The 17,002-nt window shown below is 36.1% G+C and overlaps 5 protein-coding genes across 6 annotated transcripts; 2 read left to right on the forward strand and 3 right to left on the reverse strand.

Moving 5' to 3' along the window:
• Nucleotides 1-1,274: 1,274 nt before the first annotated feature.
• Nucleotides 1,275-5,356, reverse strand: LOC145117126 (exocyst complex component EXO84B-like). Its single transcript, XM_079053439.1, has 6 exons — nucleotides 4,889-5,356; nucleotides 3,995-4,092; nucleotides 2,365-3,919; nucleotides 2,056-2,244; nucleotides 1,823-1,959; nucleotides 1,275-1,730 (listed from the first exon to the last, which is right to left on the reverse strand). The coding sequence occupies exons 1-6, from the start codon at nucleotides 5,048-5,050 to the stop codon at nucleotides 1,568-1,570; spliced, it is 2,304 nt and encodes a 767-aa protein (XP_078909565.1). The 5' UTR covers nucleotides 5,051-5,356; the 3' UTR covers nucleotides 1,275-1,567.
• Nucleotides 5,357-5,636: 280 nt separating this feature from the next.
• Nucleotides 5,637-7,044, reverse strand: LOC145117129 (ATP synthase epsilon chain). The gene is made up of 2 exons (XM_079053441.1): nucleotides 6,740-7,044; nucleotides 5,637-5,867 (listed from the first exon to the last, which is right to left on the reverse strand). Exons 1-2 carry the CDS (start codon nucleotides 6,921-6,923, stop codon nucleotides 5,839-5,841), a joined length of 213 nt encoding a protein of 70 aa, XP_078909567.1. The 5' UTR covers nucleotides 6,924-7,044; the 3' UTR covers nucleotides 5,637-5,838.
• A 221-nt stretch (nucleotides 7,045-7,265) lies between these two features.
• LOC145117128 (WD repeat protein) lies at nucleotides 7,266-9,963 on the forward strand. Its single transcript, XM_079053440.1, has 7 exons — nucleotides 7,266-7,791; nucleotides 8,182-8,244; nucleotides 8,442-8,578; nucleotides 9,135-9,172; nucleotides 9,248-9,293; nucleotides 9,380-9,544; nucleotides 9,628-9,963. Exons 1-7 carry the CDS (start codon nucleotides 7,412-7,414, stop codon nucleotides 9,804-9,806), a joined length of 1,008 nt encoding a protein of 335 aa, XP_078909566.1. The 5' UTR covers nucleotides 7,266-7,411; the 3' UTR covers nucleotides 9,807-9,963.
• Nucleotides 9,964-10,653: 690 nt separating this feature from the next.
• Nucleotides 10,654-13,026, forward strand: LOC145117131 (protein MANNAN SYNTHESIS-RELATED 1-like). 2 transcript variants are annotated; one of them, XM_079053444.1, is made up of 7 exons: nucleotides 10,659-10,821; nucleotides 10,862-10,967; nucleotides 11,268-11,406; nucleotides 11,509-11,579; nucleotides 11,657-11,742; nucleotides 11,825-12,407; nucleotides 12,536-13,026. In XM_079053444.1, exons 2-7 carry the CDS (start codon nucleotides 10,905-10,907, stop codon nucleotides 12,815-12,817), a joined length of 1,224 nt encoding a protein of 407 aa, XP_078909570.1. In that variant the 5' UTR covers nucleotides 10,659-10,821; nucleotides 10,862-10,904; the 3' UTR covers nucleotides 12,818-13,026. The 2 variants fall into 2 exon arrangements, with proteins under 2 accessions (XP_078909569.1, XP_078909570.1); XM_079053443.1 differs by having other exon boundaries at nucleotides 10,654-10,967.
• A 167-nt stretch (nucleotides 13,027-13,193) lies between these two features.
• LOC145117130 (Cation efflux family protein) lies at nucleotides 13,194-16,565 on the reverse strand. Its single transcript, XM_079053442.1, has 13 exons — nucleotides 16,125-16,565; nucleotides 15,975-16,026; nucleotides 15,713-15,845; nucleotides 15,531-15,586; nucleotides 15,308-15,422; nucleotides 15,169-15,226; nucleotides 14,958-15,076; nucleotides 14,724-14,843; nucleotides 14,540-14,641; nucleotides 14,386-14,458; nucleotides 14,224-14,291; nucleotides 14,095-14,155; nucleotides 13,194-13,476 (listed from the first exon to the last, which is right to left on the reverse strand). The coding sequence occupies exons 1-13, from the start codon at nucleotides 16,426-16,428 to the stop codon at nucleotides 13,352-13,354; spliced, it is 1,386 nt and encodes a 461-aa protein (XP_078909568.1). The 5' UTR covers nucleotides 16,429-16,565; the 3' UTR covers nucleotides 13,194-13,351.
• Between the last annotated feature and the right edge of the window lie 437 nt (nucleotides 16,566-17,002).

Here is a 17,002-nt window from a genome sequence, read left to right on the forward strand (position 1 = left end):
AAAAAAAATTGTCAGCAAGGTGTTATTTTTGTCACCTAACATAAACATTTTTTTACATTAACTAGAAACAGAAAGATAATTTATGCTGGGAAAATGACCCAGACGGGTAACCAACTGTTGATTTTGTTGATATTTTATCAATTTCTTTTTTTTTTGTATGCAATATACCATTTAACTTGTTTGTGTTCATCATAATCCTTTTGACCGACTATCACATTTGTTAGTCGGTTAAAAGGGTTATGGTGAACATAAATAACAAGTTAGATGGTATATTGTGTACAAAAAAAAAATAATAATTAAAAAAAAACAAATGTGAAGAAAATCAACAGTTAGTTATCATCCTCGTCCAATTTCCCAAAACAAAATGTCTCAATACATAAGTTTTGACAAAAATCTTACTTTTTAAATGTTTGCCAAGATTTTTTTTTTTTTTTGAACCGGCAATCTAATCTACTTCTAAGCTAACAACACCTATTCCACTATGTCCATGACGAGACTTGAACCCTCGACCTCAAAGAGGGAGGGCACCACCTGATACCGCTGGGCTACAAGCCCTTTGGTAAATGTTTGCCAAGATACATGCTAGAATCTTTCATAGTTATGTAATGCAATGAAGTACAATACATGAACACTTATAAACATTCATATCATAATTACTTTTCTTTTATTCCATAGCAGACCATGAATGGAAGAACAAATCAAGCCATGATGGTGCTTGTCGGTTTAAGCTTACCTTGATGGACTCCATGAAATCCTAAGGGTTTAACTTTACCTTGACGGATTCCATAGACAAATACCATTCCAATAGTGTTTGTCATTTCCATTACTAGAGAGACCTGTTTATTTCATTATATTTATCATTTTCAATGCACAAAATAAAAGAGAAAAATACATTCCAATGAAAACATGACCATAACCATAAGTACATTTTTTGCAAAAAAAATCCAGTCTCTTGACTGAACCTCCAGTTTTTGTTAAACACAAGGACCAAATTTGTTTACTCTTAACAACCACTGGAGAATGTTACCAAAGATCCCATACGTAAAACAAAACGAGCCCCTCAACGTAAAGACACTAAAATAATTGTCTGCAAAATAATGTTATTTTATATAAATCTCTATAACCTACCCTGCAAAAAAAAAAAAAAAGGAAGGATCTATTTAGTTCATCGATACCAAATATTGTTAGGTGCATCTTTATTATAGTATTTGTCATTGTCATACCTTTTCCCATACTAAACAGAATTAAAACAATCCACATCTACTCGGTAAAAATCTTGAAAAAAATATAATTGCATTTATCCACCCACACTTGTGAAAGAATACCAAAAAAATTTGCACTCAAAAGTTATAAAAAATAAAGAAAGGAGACAAATTTACATGCTCAAATGCTAATGCTCCCTCTACCGGAGAAACATAAAGAAAGAATTCCTAAACTTGTAATGCCCATATCTAACACAACGATATTATATGAAACGGAACGAAAAGCACGAAAAATGAAAATATTCTAAGATTCTATATGATTACAAAAGAAATGTTGGTGAGAAAGAGATATACAAACAAAACAATCAAGAACTCCCATGAGATCTGATGGAGGATATGGATTGTGCTGAAACAGAAGCAGTTGGACTGCTTAGATCTCGTTCCCCATTTGCTATTCTTGGCTTCCCGCTCAACCTATCTATTGCTTCTTGACTTATCTCTCCAAACCACTCATCCTCAGGAAGTACACTGCCAACAAAAAAAAAATCCTACCATTATTACTCATGTAATCATAAATATTTTGATAATTTGTAATTGTAGATATTTTCAGTTCCACTCACGCATATGGATCCACTCCTGTTGCAGCAAAGGCTGCAAGTGCTTTAGATATGATTTCGTTCACCACTCGGTTTAGATTCCGTGATAAGTAACGCCCTTGCGCAGCAAACGACAGCACAAACTTCATATCCAGATAAAACTGCAAATTTCCATCGCATAAAATAAACAAATATTCTATTTCTCACAAATACCCGTTGTTTAGTCTTTTGTCCATATCATATCACATGTAATGTACCTGTTGAAGACCAAGAGGACCTAAAGGCCTTGGTCCTTCCTCGATATCGTCCCAAAAAGTTTGGTCTTCTGAAAGCCACAAGATCACAGTCTCCGTAAGCCTCATTAACAACATTGTCGAAAAACGTTCCCTTCCAACAAACATTTCTGCTGCTATTCCAGACATCCTGTAAAGCTTCGCATAAAGTTCCTGAACAACACCAACCAATAAAACCAACACTTAGCAATTCAGATTCAGACCACCAAATATATATATATATATATATATATATATATATATATATATATATATATATATTACAATAAGTACCTGAAAAACTGGAGAAGGGAACCATTCAATTTCCTCAACATTTCCATCCATGTGTATGTACATATCAGCAGTAAGATGACTATCACCCTCTTCAGTAAAAATAAGATCTAACGCATGCTGCCTGCAGAAACTATCCTTCAATCTATCTACTATCCCTGCAAGCCGTCTCTTCCATTCCCTTTGCTCAGTGTTCCGATTTTGCCCTGAAGGGCGTCTACGAGGGTCGTCTTTGTAAATATTTTGACCTTGACCTTGAGGGGTAAGTTTCATGGCTGCACGAGGCAACAATTCATCAGCTAACAAAGATGCATTCGCAAGCAACGCCATTTGTTGGGCTTCAGTCTCCGCCATCCGGACAATTTTACTCCCAGACCCTTCGTAGCTTCCTTCTTCTTCCATGGACCCCGGGAGTGCTCTTATCAACATGCTCACATAGGAATTAAACACCTGAAACAACCCCTCCAACATTTTCCCTCCTAACTGCATGCTCAAAAGCGGGCCCACGTCCTCGAAGAAATCCTGAACCATCACATTGAACCTTTGAGCACTGCTCGAGAGCTTATGGTGAAGAGATGTTACGGATGTTGTGGACCTTCCGGAAAGACGTGTGACACCTGGCGAATTGGAAAGATCCCAATCATCGGCTGCAGCTAAAGCAGCTGTACTCTCTTCGATTCGTTTTAGATTCGCATCGAGTGCTTGTTCGACACTCGGTCTAAAAAGTTTTAAAAGAACAGGACAAAGTGCTAACCCACGGGCTTCAAGCAAAGTACAATGTCCTAAAGCTATTTGTACACATTCAGCAGCAGCCCTAAGTCCACCAGCAGCAGCAGATGAAGCTAACGCGTGTCTTTTCACAAGAACAGCAAAGTCCTCAACTTGTTTTGTAGCCCACATCACAAGCTCAGAGATATACGCAGGTTCTTTACCAAAAATAGCATTCGAATCCGTTGCTGTTTGTGCAATAACAGAAAAAACTAACTGTGAAATGGCAGCTGTGTAGGCTCCACCATATGAAGTGCTTGAAGGGCGAAGGTTCTGCATGTTAGATTGAAGTCTTTGGTAATGTGCTTGAAGGAGTAGAGTATGGGCGTGGGGCCCATCTCCTAGTTTTTTAAGGGCGTTAATGGCTGCACGAAGCTCACTGCCACGTGTTGTGGGTTGAGAGGCGGCTTCTGAAAGCTGATTGGCTAATCTTTGTCTGCATTCTGTTGTGGCAGTTTGAAGGGAGGCTAAAACAACAGGACTTAGAGAATTGTTTCCTTTTGCTTCTGAAGCTATGCGTTCACCTTCATCTAGGGTGGATAGAGCTTCTTCTACTCTTCTTTCAGCTAATAAAACATCCAGAATATCGGGAAATTCGATTAACCAATTTTCTAAGTCTGAAGGGTCTCTGTCTTGATCAGGAGATAAACCGGAACCTTCCGGAAGAGTGATGGATAAAGAATCGACATGGACCCCATCAGCTAGACCGTGGATTATGGTGGCTTGAGTGGATAGTAAGTTTCTTATGGACAGTAGTTCGCCTTCTAAATCTGATATCTCTTTTGATGTGCTGAAATTTTTTAAATTTATACCAATATTAGTTACCATTTTGGATTAAGATTATAAAGTGAAAGAGAGGACCCACCGTATGAATGCAGTATAATTAGCGTATACACTCCTTCGCATTTCCTCTGCAGAAGCTTTCTTTAAATCCAAAAGATATGAGCATAATTGTCTTATCTCCTGTGAATGAGGTACATGTGAGTTATATTGAAGCAATATATCAATAGAATGGAAGATGCAATATGGTATGGGATTGAATAATTACTATTAATAGCTAAACAGCGAAAAGAATCAGACAAATCGAACTTTTTTTTTTGGAAATAGTTACGATCTTGACAAGATATTACGATTCTTGGTATAGCATATATGCATCATTTTAACACAAATTACAAATATGACATGTGGTATTATAATGAGCCATGTCAAACAAACACGGACACAAGAAGCACACAAATACCTATTCAGATATTTCGAATTCATATACATGTTGTAACAGATTAAACTAGTTGGAATTAGAGGGAGTGGATCCAAGTATCATATGGACCTAGTATTGATACATCTGATGGTGAAATGAACATTAGTTAGAACTAGAAGGGGTGGCTTCAAGTATCATATAGACCTAGCATTGATACATTTCAAGGTGAAATGAACAATCTTATAATGATGATCCGAACCTACTAGCTGTTCTTACATGGATGAAGTCCTGGTTGATCATAAGCAGCTATCCTCACAACAAATAAGGTTATAAGGCCAATGCTCAATAGCACAACAATAGCTAGAAATAAAGATTCACAAATGCGACTTTGAAGTATAGATGAATTGTTATATAGACTATAATTATCGAGATATTTTGAACTTGAAGAAAAAATATTCAGGCGACGTTATAACAATGGACAGAATACCTACAATTTCTCACAAAATTGTCCTAAAATTAGAATTGTAAGACTGCGCATGAAGCATTTTGGGCCATACTGACCTTCTCGTTCAAGGAATTACACTTGGAGTTGACAAAGCCATCGGCGTCGAATTTATCGGACTTGAATATGTTGAGATTTTCCTCGAGCTTGGGGCCGGTTTCCTTGGAGTTAGCTTTTACAGGGGCGCCTCCTCTTGACCGAGATGACAGTTTGGAAGACATATCGCTGAGTAAAAGAAGATCGAAGGAACGAGAATCTAGGGCTGGAATCAGATAGGTGTAAAGAAGACGATTATAAGAGACGGAAGTGGTTTGCTGAATGAATCAAAAGCTCAGATCTGAATTTGTGATGATTGTATGAGGGTAATGAATTGGCATCGAAGAGACAATTATGAAATGATGATGGATCAAGGATCAAAGCGGTGGCTGGCTACGCCGGATATCCACCTCAGAGAGAGAGAGAGAGAGAGAGAGAGAGAGAAAAGGTTAGTTGGTTTAAGACTTTAGACGATGTATCTGCAAATTATTGCTGGGTTTGTTTCATTTTATTTTTATTTTATTTTAGACTTTTCACTTTTCTCTTTCGTTTATTGAGAGACTGTTGGTTGTTAGGACGATTTTTATTTTTTATTTTTCCAGTATTTGCTTTGCTTCGAAGGATAATTTTTCTAGACTTACGTTTTTATTTGAACTTTTGAAGCTTTTTAATTATTATTTTATTTTGATTTTGGTCAAATGAGTTGGTAATTGGTATTCAGAATCCAACCAATATTTGGTGTCAGTGAGTTGTTAAATAATACATATTCCATACCAAAGAAAACCTCGCATTTCATCTGAATGCAATTTGCTTGTAATTTTACATAGGAAAAAGTAACACACAAAATCCATTCAAAAATTACTACAAAATTTATTATTGCCAACACTTTTCAAGAAACAAGAGGCCTCAATGTTCAACAAACATGGCCTTGATCAACTTCAGTAAAAATTGCAAAATGTAACATCTTCCTGCCTCATTCATCAGGAGAATCCGACCGAATAGCTGTTCAATAGACAAAAAACAAAGAGTCAGAAAAATCTATTCAAAGATAGAAACAAACGATCTTACATTAACATCAAAAAAATCAAAGCATAAAATCCCATAAGAATTGGATAAACATTTGGGATTAAGATGATACATGCAGAAACAAAGGGAATAATGCTAAATCTAAAAGAGATGTTATGAAAATTAGTCGCCAAATATATTAAGATATTTATGTGAAAGGGAACAACCATGGAAAATATAATGTATGTGGACTCTTAAATGTGCATTGCTATTACAAGGTTGTTTCTAACCATGTATGTGATTGTGGATTAGCATGTGTGTGTTAAGATGGTTTCAACTCGGAGAATAACACCAAAATTCCTAATGCTCAGTTTGAATATATGAAATTTGAAGATACAAATCTGCCCATTACCAAAATACTAAATATAGGTACCAAAACATGGCTTATTGAGTTCAGGAAACCATATTATTACAATCCCAAACATAGAAAATGCCAAATAGCCTCCAAATTGACATAACAGCTATGGAACTTTTAACAATCGACATGGAAAAACTCATTTCTTTTTCTCCTGATTCTTATAGGAAAGAGAGAATAATGAAGACCATGACATAATGGGGATGATCCAATAAGTTTATCATCTGTTGACATTAGCATAATGGCAGGTTCCAATTGGCGTAACGAATCATACAGTTATCATCACAGAAAGAAATAAATTGCCTAGACACAAAAATCCATCACGATCATCGAATGAAGGTTAACACAAGCAGAATATAATCAACAATAATCGCACCGTGGAAGAAACCCTAGATCTAGGAGACTTAGAAATCGAAATAATTGGGAAAAACTTAAAATGAGGATAGGAAATTACTAGGTTTCTCAGGTTTGCCATCGGCCCATTTGGTGCTGGAGAAATGGACCTTCTCCCGACTGATAGCTTCTGACTTGTAGGGTTCCTTGAGACAGTTCCTCACAAGGCTGGCACATATGTTCGAGTACGATATATACGTCATCCCGGCAGATCTCCAAAACGGCACAGCAGCGGTTGAAGCCATGACAATCCTTCTTTCTTTTTCTGTAGATGTGTGTGTATATGTATATTGGCCTACAGGTCGTCTGCTCGATCTCTCCCAATATCTCCGATAAATTGAACGGGGATGATTACATCGAATGTTTTAGGACAAACCCTGAAGTTTATAGGGAGGCTGCTTTTCAACCCTTAATAATGTTCCACACGATAACAAACCCTCCACTTTTTATCCAAGGGTTAATGATCTAGTAACCATGTTTTTTTCTACATATTTTGATATTGAACTTATTTCACCTAATAAGGTAATATGACTAGTAATCGGCTGTAATATTACGCTACTGGCCCAATTACGAACAAATCAAACAAGTTTACTAACATCTTTTCCAGTGGTATCGCCGCTGATAAAACTCCCCAGCCCCCAGGCGGTGGGTGGTGTGTGGCTTAGCCGCTGTTACATATGCCATACAATTCGAGTTGCAGTCGTTTTATGAGGCAAAAGTCAAAATTGTGAAAATGAGCCTGACCATCAGGTCTTATTGCCCAGCTTTATCTTCATCTTCACAGCGCCCAAACAGTCTATTCGACTCCCCGATTAAATGGCCATATCCTCCTCATGTAAAAACTTCGTACTTGAAACTTTATAGGGGTCAATTTGATGTAGGGAGGGGAGTGAAACACTTGTCGGTGAGTGGCGGCACTGAGAGGAAGAGGATGGCTAGCACGGCGGCGTCTTCTTCAATGCACGTATCTCCCTGGGATGATAAACCTTACCAGGTGCTACCTGGTGGGGAAATAGCTTACTACGACGAGCGGGACGTGGTGTCGTTTCTCGATCCACCCAAACAACTTATTCCTTTAGATCCATCTTCTTACAACCCCGCTACTTATCTCTGGTATTACTCTCTCCTTCACTTTAGACACTGTTTGATAGATTTCTGTATTTCTATGTTTTTACTTACCTCATCAAATTATGTTTAACAAGATTGTATTCTACATGTTCGATCATTTGCCAACACATAGGGCATCGAAATCAAGATATGGATTAGGGGTTGGACCTCATTCCGTTAAATTTTCAACTAGTCTTGATATGCTTCCAATCTATGCCGTGAAATTACAGTTCCTAGCATTAGGAAATCTTCACAAAATCTTGAAAAATTGTACCAATGAACATGAAAGGCTTATGCTTTTTGGTTTTAATGGAAGTTTATGTGATTGGAGTCTTGGCTTGTTGTTTAAGTTATTACAGTCTTAGCCTGAAACCTTGATGTGTATGTGATCACCAGGAAAAAGATTGATGACATCCCAGAGGAAAGGAGACATCGTTTGCTGGCATTGCTTAATCCCAGGTATTTGTCTTTGAAATTTGTATGTTTCCTTATTAGTGAGATATGTTTTCAGCGCTGCTTACCTCTTTATTTAGATGATTATGTCTTGTAATACAACTTCATGTGTGTTTCACATGAACATGTAATGTGAAGTCAAAAAGATTAAAATGGAGGTTCAAATTTCATCTATTAATTTGTCATGTTTTGTTTTGGTGCAGACTTATTTCAAGAGCTTGGGAGGTAGCAGGCACAAGATATGATAATTCAAACTTGGCAAAGAAAAGTTCATCTAACTTGTTTGGCGATGAAACAGGTGTGAAGTTGCTTGAATTTTGGCACTGCAGAACGAATGGAGGTAACTTGACCAGACTTAAACACACTTATACTGTGGTTGTTGATCATAGCAATAATTAGGTTACCCTCTTCTAGGGTTTTGTTATGTATATAATACATGAAATTTTATGCACCTGGTCTTGAAATATCGTGAAAACGTTGTTGAGAGTAAGAAAGAATTAAGATGACGAAATCTGTCACGTTCCTCACTAGTTTGGTGTCCAATTGTGGCGACATCATATTTGGATTTTTTTTTTTTTTTTCCTTTTGTTCATGATATGATCAAACCAGATATAGGACAGAGAAAATGTAACGGATTTGGAAGTACAAATATTGAAGCACAAAGGTACAAGTAACTCAATTAAATTATCTTGCAACCTAGTCAAACTAACTCAGATTTTTGCATGAAAGTAAAGATTGGAAAGAGTACACCAACAAAAGCAAATTTTCAGCCTTTTAAGAGTATCCATTTGGCACTCAACAACTTAGTATAATGGGTTTTACAGAGTAACTATAGCACTACTGGTGTATACAGCTCCTCGTTTTATACCATTGATGATTTTTTTTTCTTCAAATAGGGCCCTTGGCTGTAGCCTGGATTAATTACTTCAAGAAGGTTAATTCTGTGTTCTGTAAATCAATAGTTTCCTTTCTTATGTACATATCTTATTAAAAATTTGTGGTATTTCAGGCTTTATTTTGCTGCAAGGATGGCCAAACTTTTGGAAGAGTTATTGGTAATTTTGGCAATATATATTATATAGTAATCAGTATATTGATGATATCCATTATCCAATAAACAAATTATGAATTTGATTCTCAGATGCAACAGTTCTGAATGGATTATCGCGTTCATTTGCTCCATTATACTTCAAAGTGAAAGAGGTGACTGAAGTGATGGCAACAGAGCAGCCATGTGATGTGGCATATGAATTTGGAAGTGGAGATTTTGATTTCCAGGAATACCCTCAAGGATTCCCAAAACCAGGTTACCTTATCTTTGTTGCGACATGTGTCATTTTTGTAAATTATGTATGTGTTATTCATGAGGTGTTTTGAATGTTACTGCAGGAAAACATCCATGGCCGTTTAATGATGAGGTTGTGATATATGTAAGAAACGTTGGGCCTGGTGTTATGGTGGGACAAGTATGGCAAGAAGGACAAGATTTGAAACAAGTGCCTAAGAAACTATGTAGTGAGATTTTAATGGTCAAAGATTATGATGCACAATTAGATAAAAGTTGGTGAAGAAGTGTACTTGTCTGGTTTTCATTATTATTATTCATGTTTTATTATCATTATTAATTGTATTTATAAATAAACAAATAAAAAACAATGGGAAGGTGAGATTGGAAAACTGGAAATGAGGATGGGGGTCGTACACAAACTTGCTTGATTTGCGCCATACTTTGTGTTCCATAACTGATGCTAGTCAAATAAGATGCTTCCAAATAGTTTTTTAAATAAATAAATAAATAAAAGTCATCATAAAAATAGTTAAATACATAATTAGAACAATTTACGATTCTAAAAATTGATTATTAGTCAATCATAATGTTGCTTAAAATATGTTGCATGCGAGAAATAAATAGTCGATGTGGCCATGGTGTGTCGGTGGACTAGCAAACACCATTTCTTTAACTTTTTTATTACAAAATACAAATACAAACTACCCCTCCAACTTCAACTCCTTTCCATTTGAGGCTATCTTTTGAGTCGGATTCTCATCTTCAAGCTTTCGTTTTGTATTTAATTGAATGATTTAACTGCAATTCAAAACGATGGTATCAAAATAAATGCAAAAAAAAATCTATAGGAAACGTATAGATTTATTTTGTATAATAAAAGTTACGACGTGGGGGAGATTTTCAACGATGAATAAATAGATTCTGGGAGGCTACATGTGATGATAAAGTTAAGGTAGGTGAGTACATTTTGGTAAAAACATGGAGGGTATCATGTGCAAATTGCAATTCACCCATGTGAACTCCTGCCATACCATACATACATGATACATAGATCAAATCAAAGCCTCAAGCCTATCTCCCTTTCTCTTATATAATGTAGCCAACAAGAAACAGACTGCATTTTTCTCAATCTCCCCTTCTTTCTGGATTGTGACGTCAGAAAAGTGGCTGCCTTCTCTTTCCCTTTTTAAAAGAGTGATTAGATAGAACTGGAACAAGCTTCTTGATTCGTTTATCTATGGTGGTAGTGTTGTAGTATTAGTATTTATTACACTTGCATATATAGATTGATTGATACATATATAGATAGATACGGGAGGATCTGAGAAAAATGAGAATAGATCCGAGACAGATAGTGGCAGGGGTGCTTACAGTCACCATGTTTCTAATGCTTGGTAACATGGTAAAGCGTCAACATTTTGATGCTCCTATTTCTCATCATGTATGCTTCTTCTTCTCCTTCCTTCTACTCTAACTCATCTATTCATTCTCCAAATTCACAATTTAATCACATTCCTTCCTTAATTACTTGTTGTATTCAGTCCTTACTTTTTCATCTTCCGTAATTACATTGGTACCACCACCACCTGCTATGATTTCCACACAATAATCGTTGAATGGATGGAACATGATTGATTCTGTTCCAATTATATCCCGATTTCCCCCAATTTGAATTACACTCTACATGTATTCATGGACAGAAACTAGCTACTAATTCATAAAACCAAATTCCTTCCTACAGGTCAACCATGCCGGATCTACCCAAGCTTTTGAAGACACCAAGGATTCGGAAAAAAACCTTGCAGTTGATGTCGATGACGATGGCCCATGGAAGGAGGAAAGTTCTGGTCTCAAGCCTTGTTGGTCTAAGCCAGGTTTTGGTCAGTCCTCCAAACTAGAACTAATCCAGGAATCTCAATTGCATGCTTTTCGTTCCATTTCTTATCTCTAACCTTCAAACTTTGATCATATCCGGCAAGCAGAAGAGGATGAAGATTCTAAAGGGTTCGTCACTTTCTCATTAACCAATGGACCCGAATGCCACGTCTCTCAGGTGATTAATTGTTGTTCTTTACAAATCATTCATGTATTGCGCAACTTTTTGTTTCATCTAATCATCGTCAACCACAGATTACGGATGCAGTAGTAGTGGCAAGATACCTGAGGGCAACACTTGTGATTCCCGACATAAGGGGAAGCCAACCTGGTGACTGGAGGTTAGTGTCCATGTCATTTCAATCTCATCATCTTCATTACATATGCAAACATACATTCAAAATCAAACTACACGTATTCCAGGAACTTCGGAGATATTTACGACATTGAGAAGTTTGTAAGCAGCCTGGAGGGAGTAGTGAAAGTAGTAAAATCACAGCCTTCCGAGTTATCATCAAAGAATCTCGCTGTTCTAAGGATTCCCAATAGAGTTACAGACGAGTACATCGCAGAAAACATCGAACCAGTTTTCAAAAGCAAAGGAAACGTAAGAGTAGCGACGTACTTCCCTTCAGTGAACATGAAAAAGGGTAAAATCGAACAAGAAAAAGAGAGAAACTCCGTGGGATGTTTAGCCATGTTTGGAAGTCTTGAACTCCAACCAGAGGTCCGGGAGGTGGTTGACTCAATGGTTGACCGGCTCAAAACGTTGAGTCGGAAGTCCGATGGACAGTTTGTGGCGGTGGATGTGAGACTTGATATGTTGGACAACAAGGGTTGCCAAGGAAATGGCGATGGGTCTAAAAAGTGTTATGGCCCACAAGAGATCGCAATGTTTTTGAGAAAACTAGGGTTTGATAAGAACAGTGCTATATATATGACACAATCACGATGGGACACCAGTCTTGATGCTATCAAAGACCTCTTCCCAAAAACTTACACGAAGGTAACTATCACAGTCTCAAATCAAGCTAGACAATGTCATATTTGATCCAGTCCCACATAAGCTAGACATGGTGATATTTGAATATATCATGATTCATGTTTTTTTTTGTTGAAATGTTTTTATTACAGGAAGGAATAATGCCAATGGAGAAGAAGCAAAAGTATTTGGGATCGGATGCTTCAGAGTATGAGAAGGTGATAGATTTCTATGTATGTTCAGAGAGTGATGTATTCGTGCCAGCAATTTCAGGGTTGTTTTATGCAAATGTTGCTGGAAAAAGAATTGGGTCAGGGAAGACTCGAATATTGGTTCCTGCAAATATTCCTTCTGATGCATCCGTTTCTTTGGGGAGTTATGTTTCGCGTTATGTATCAAAGAAGAACCATATGGCGTATTCATGTTTCTGCTAAAGCGTCTTCTTTTTAGTGATATGAAATAAATGCTTGACAAATGGGGAGATGTAGGATCCAGAGTTTGATTTAGATTGCTTGCTTTTTGTATTTTGGTAGATGGATTTCCATATATTTATAATAGCAACCGATGATAGTGTGTTGTAAAACATTCTGTTCAAGTTTTGTGAGCCAGCAAAATATTATACGGAGTTGCATTCTTCTTATCATACCAATGTACTTCAAGTTTTCTACTGATTTAGTAAAAAAAAACAAGTACGAATTCATATATCATAATCTTTTACCACGAAAATGAAGCAACTTTTTGGAAGAGGAGATTTTAATAAAAATAACAAAATAAATTTTGAGTCAAAATTTGTTGGAAACCAGGGACAAATTACCTAAACAACTCTTGTTAATTTCTTATGCCACGATTCAACTGTTTCTTTCGAATCTCTATGTTTTTTATTCCTCCAGAGATCAAACAAAATCCATCTATCAACATCTACAAATAATAATAATAATAACTGAAATTATGAGTGGGAAAAATGCATGTCATGGTGGTAGGATAATTGGATTGTGGGCCTCAATATCAACATGCCTAATTCCAGGCACAATTTCCTGGATTTCCTTCTCAAGTCTATCAACTTCACTCCCTAGAGCTGTTACCACCTCTTCACCTATAAATAAAATATATAATCAACGTAAAATTTCTCTGGTGATATTTGGTATGACATAATCGGAACGGTTTATTCCATCATAAATTTAAAATAAAAAAAAATGTTTGTTTTGCCGGATGGAATGAAATGGATTCCCTTGGGATTTTAATTCCTTCCATTTTGTTCATTTTCATTCCATAGGCTTTTTTTTCATTCCATCATGGAAAAGAATGAAAAATTGTAATAATAGCCCACTAAAAAAATCATTGACACAAATCTTGATAAAGAATTACATGATTGTAATTATATTCTAGTTTTATTTTCTAGAAAAAATAATTTTTTTATCATAATCTTATTTGGGTTTTAGTACCGTTTTAATGAGCTTTTACTACATTTAACTTTTTTTTTCTACTTTTGTAAATGATAAATTCTATAATTATGGTTAATGTTAAAACTATACCTTCTATTTACATTTACATATAATATAAAATATTTACATGAAAATTAATTCCATTCCCAAAGACCAACAAAACATGATTGTGGAATGTAATGAATGACTCATTCCATTCCATACAACCAAATTAAATAGACCCTTGCTCATAAATCCATTAAATGGAATCTTGGGACATAATTACTTACCATATAAGGACATAATCTTAAGCATTTCAGCATCATCCTCCTCATTTGCAGCACTCCGAAACTGTGCACACAATCATAAATCATTAGATTCATACTCATATTCATCAAACACAAGAACCCTCTTCTTACCTTCTTAGCCCATCCTTCAGGTCCAGTCCTACTAAGATAGTTTTGTACCAATATCACTCCATTGAAATCTGCACATTTTTACACATTTAAAAATCTTCAACAAAATATTCAAAAGTCCCAATAATCAGCTTCCCAAAAATAGGATAGAAAAAAAGTTGTCACCTATTTCTGCTTTAAATCTAAAGAAACCAGGCCCAATCACCTCACTTTTGCAATCATATACAGAATCTACAACCTGCAACAGGAATATAGATAAGTTTTATCTATTCAAGATTCAATTCTTAAGTTACAAGAGTTATCTAACTGTAATTTTTACCGGGTCATTCTTCAAAAACTCAAGAACCCTTTTCATATCATGATCATCAATGGCTCTACCAATCAGTGCATGCCGATTTCTTTGGATAAGAAATATAGCCACCTGCAACAAAAATAGGGAAATTTTTATAACAAATGATTTAATGAGAACATATGTTGTGAAATATTGCTATGAAAATACATACCACTCCAAGAAGATTTCCAACAATGATTGAACCAATGGGATCATAGATAGGATTGCCTGTCAGATTCACAGCAACTAATGATGCAGCTGCAATCACAAGTCCTGTAACTGCAGCACCATCCTGCATTTTCATTTAATAAAGATGAATAATCTTGTTTTCTCAAATATGTTCCATGATCATTATAAGTGGCTAAAATGATGATTTATAAAAATAAAAGCAACAAGCTTTATTAACCTCTGTCATGACTGCAACAGATGTGGGATCATGTCCACGCCAAACATAGTCTCTAATTGTCATGCCTTCTGCAGCTGCACCTTTTCTGACAGCATCCACAGCCACAGCAAGTGAAGCACCTATAATCAAAGTAAAAGGTTTTCTTGTTTCTTTAAATTCATTTATCATGTAGTATGAAAATGTTTGTATCTATATATAGTTTCAGTGTCACCTTCAATAATGAATGAGCCACCAATCACCAAAGCTGCATACAATATATTTCCAGGTGGCTGTGTAGTGTACGTGTATTAACAAGTTAGGTGAGAGACAAACAGAGGTTGAAGGAGCTAAAAGTAATTTGCATAAAGTACCTGTGAAGTCCATAAATTTTGAACTCCATTTACAATTGTGGCACCAGAACCAAGACAGAAGATTCCAACAGCAGATATCAAAGACCAGACAAATCTTTCCTTGGAATAGCCATACCTAACAATAGAAGGGGAATTAATTAGCGCATGGATGAAGAGCATCTGTAAATTGCAGATTGTTAATATGATGAGGAAATATTAATGGCAAAGGAGATACTATACTCACGGGTGAAGAGCATCTGGAGCACGTTTTGAACTGTTTAAGCCGTATAAAAGAAGTGCCTATCATATGAATGTTTGTTAATTTCTTTCAACTTTAAGATAAAAGACAAGAGAAAAGATTCAGATAAAAACAAAGCAAGAATTGAATCCTAAAGGGAGGTTAGTTAATGGTTAATTCAGTTTCACCTGATTTGCAAAATCTGCAACAGAATGGACAGTTTCAGCCAGCATGACATGGCTTGAGGTGAATAGCCAGACCCCCAACTTGAGTGAAAATACGAGAAAGTTGCACCACAAGGCTGTGGTAACAGCTCGCTGACTAGCATGAAAAATTTCACCAACCAACAAATGAATGATAGGAAACAATAGCTTCTTATGAAGAAATCGAAGGTTACAATTTGTTAGTCAATTTACAGGCGATAATAGGTTAAGGGTTACAGATAGATACCTATGATCATCGACCTCTATCTTCTTAATTTTTTTAGGTCTAGTGATAAAACCTGCAAAACCGTGACAATATGTTGTTTTAATTTTACAAAAGAAAATACGAAGCTGATGGTGTGTAGAATGAGTGTAAACAAAGCAAAATTGAGCTTACTCCGGTGAATAGAATAGCGATAATTAGCGTCATTTGAAATGATGGTGGAGGGGGGAGAATCGGGGGTAACAGGGCGTTGTAATGAAAAGGGGGGATTGAGAAGGCGTCGGTCTGAAATGGGACGTAAATGGTGATAAGAACGGGATAGGAGAGGGTGGTTGTGGTTGTTGTTGTGGTTGGGTTGTGGTGGGGGGTCTAGAATACGGGTAAGTAGAGGGGAGAGGTGGCGACGCTGGAGGCGAGAGAGGAGACAACGATGACGATAGATTGGCATGAGTATTATCGTCGTAAGCTTATCGTGCATAACACCATTATTGTTTATCAGCTTGCTAGGGTTTGAAGTTTTTCAGGAAAGAGTTTTACCACTCCATCTCTGATCATCCCCAGTCCCCACCACTTTTTCTTCCTTAGATTTCTATTTGGGGGTGTTTATTTGGTTCCGCAGTCGACATGACTTATAATGGGTTTTGCAAAGGAATTTTTTTTTTTTTTTTTACATAACAATTTATGGTACAATATATAAAATAATCATAGCATTGTTTGCTAATTATTATTTTAGGGTTGAGAATAGGTTGGGTTGAGTCATAAAGGAGATGATTTGTTTAATTAAATAGGTTGTAAATTATAAATGTTAAATTTCTAAATTCTACATCACTTGACTATTACTTTTATCAACTCAAATTACAATAACGATTACTGACTCAGGGTTTTTGACAAATAAAAACAATCAAAATGTAATGATCAACTAAACAATAATACCAAATAAATATAAATTAAAAAAAATTTAAATTTTTTAAACAGGTTAGGAATTTCAACCCTAGCTCAACTCGTTCAATTAAACGGGTTAGATGGGTTGACCCATTTAGTTAAACGAGTTC

This window comes from Lactuca virosa, chromosome 5 (assembly GCF_052849685.1).
Source record: "Lactuca virosa cultivar CGN04683 chromosome 5, Lactuca_virosa_CGN04683_v6, whole genome shotgun sequence".
In the NCBI taxonomy this organism is placed as follows: Eukaryota; Viridiplantae; Streptophyta; class Magnoliopsida; order Asterales; family Asteraceae; genus Lactuca; species Lactuca virosa.

Excerpts from the sequence above, each read along its gene's own strand:
- LOC145117129 (XM_079053441.1), bottom strand. The coding sequence starts at position 6,923 with ATGGCTTCAACCGCTGCTGTGCCGTTTTGGAGATCTGCCGGGATGACG. Across the intron at positions 5,868-6,739 it reads TGGCAAACCTGAGAAACCTA|CTATTCGGTCGGATTCTCCT; the intron begins GTAATTTCCTAT and ends TCTATTGAACAG.
- LOC145117131 (XM_079053443.1), top strand. The coding sequence starts at position 10,857 with ATGAGAATAGATCCGAGACAGATAGTGGCAGGGGTGCTTACAGTCACC. Across the intron at positions 11,743-11,824 it reads AGCCAACCTGGTGACTGGAG|GAACTTCGGAGATATTTACG; the intron begins GTTAGTGTCCAT and ends CACGTATTCCAG. Across the intron at positions 12,408-12,535 it reads TCCCAAAAACTTACACGAAG|GAAGGAATAATGCCAATGGA; the intron begins GTAACTATCACA and ends TTTTTATTACAG.
- LOC145117126 (XM_079053439.1), bottom strand. The coding sequence starts at position 5,050 with ATGTCTTCCAAACTGTCATCTCGGTCAAGAGGAGGCGCCCCTGTAAAA. Across the intron at positions 2,245-2,364 it reads TCCCTTCTCCAGTTTTTCAG|GAACTTTATGCGAAGCTTTA; the intron begins GTACTTATTGTA and ends GGTGTTGTTCAG. Across the intron at positions 1,960-2,055 it reads GTCCTCTTGGTCTTCAACAG|TTTTATCTGGATATGAAGTT; the intron begins GTACATTACATG and ends GGAAATTTGCAG.
- LOC145117128 (XM_079053440.1), top strand. The coding sequence starts at position 7,412 with ATGAGCCTGACCATCAGGTCTTATTGCCCAGCTTTATCTTCATCTTCA. Across the intron at positions 7,792-8,181 it reads AACCCCGCTACTTATCTCTG|GAAAAAGATTGATGACATCC; the intron begins GTATTACTCTCT and ends TGTGATCACCAG. Across the intron at positions 8,579-9,134 it reads GCACTGCAGAACGAATGGAG|GGCCCTTGGCTGTAGCCTGG; the intron begins GTAACTTGACCA and ends TTCTTCAAATAG.
- LOC145117130 (XM_079053442.1), bottom strand. The coding sequence starts at position 16,428 with ATGCACGATAAGCTTACGACGATAATACTCATGCCAATCTATCGTCAT. Across the intron at positions 16,027-16,124 it reads TCGCTATTCTATTCACCGGA|GTTTTATCACTAGACCTAAA; the intron begins GTAAGCTCAATT and ends ACGGTTTTGCAG. Across the intron at positions 14,156-14,223 it reads CTGAAGGATGGGCTAAGAAG|TTTCGGAGTGCTGCAAATGA; the intron begins GTAAGAAGAGGG and ends TTGTGTGCACAG.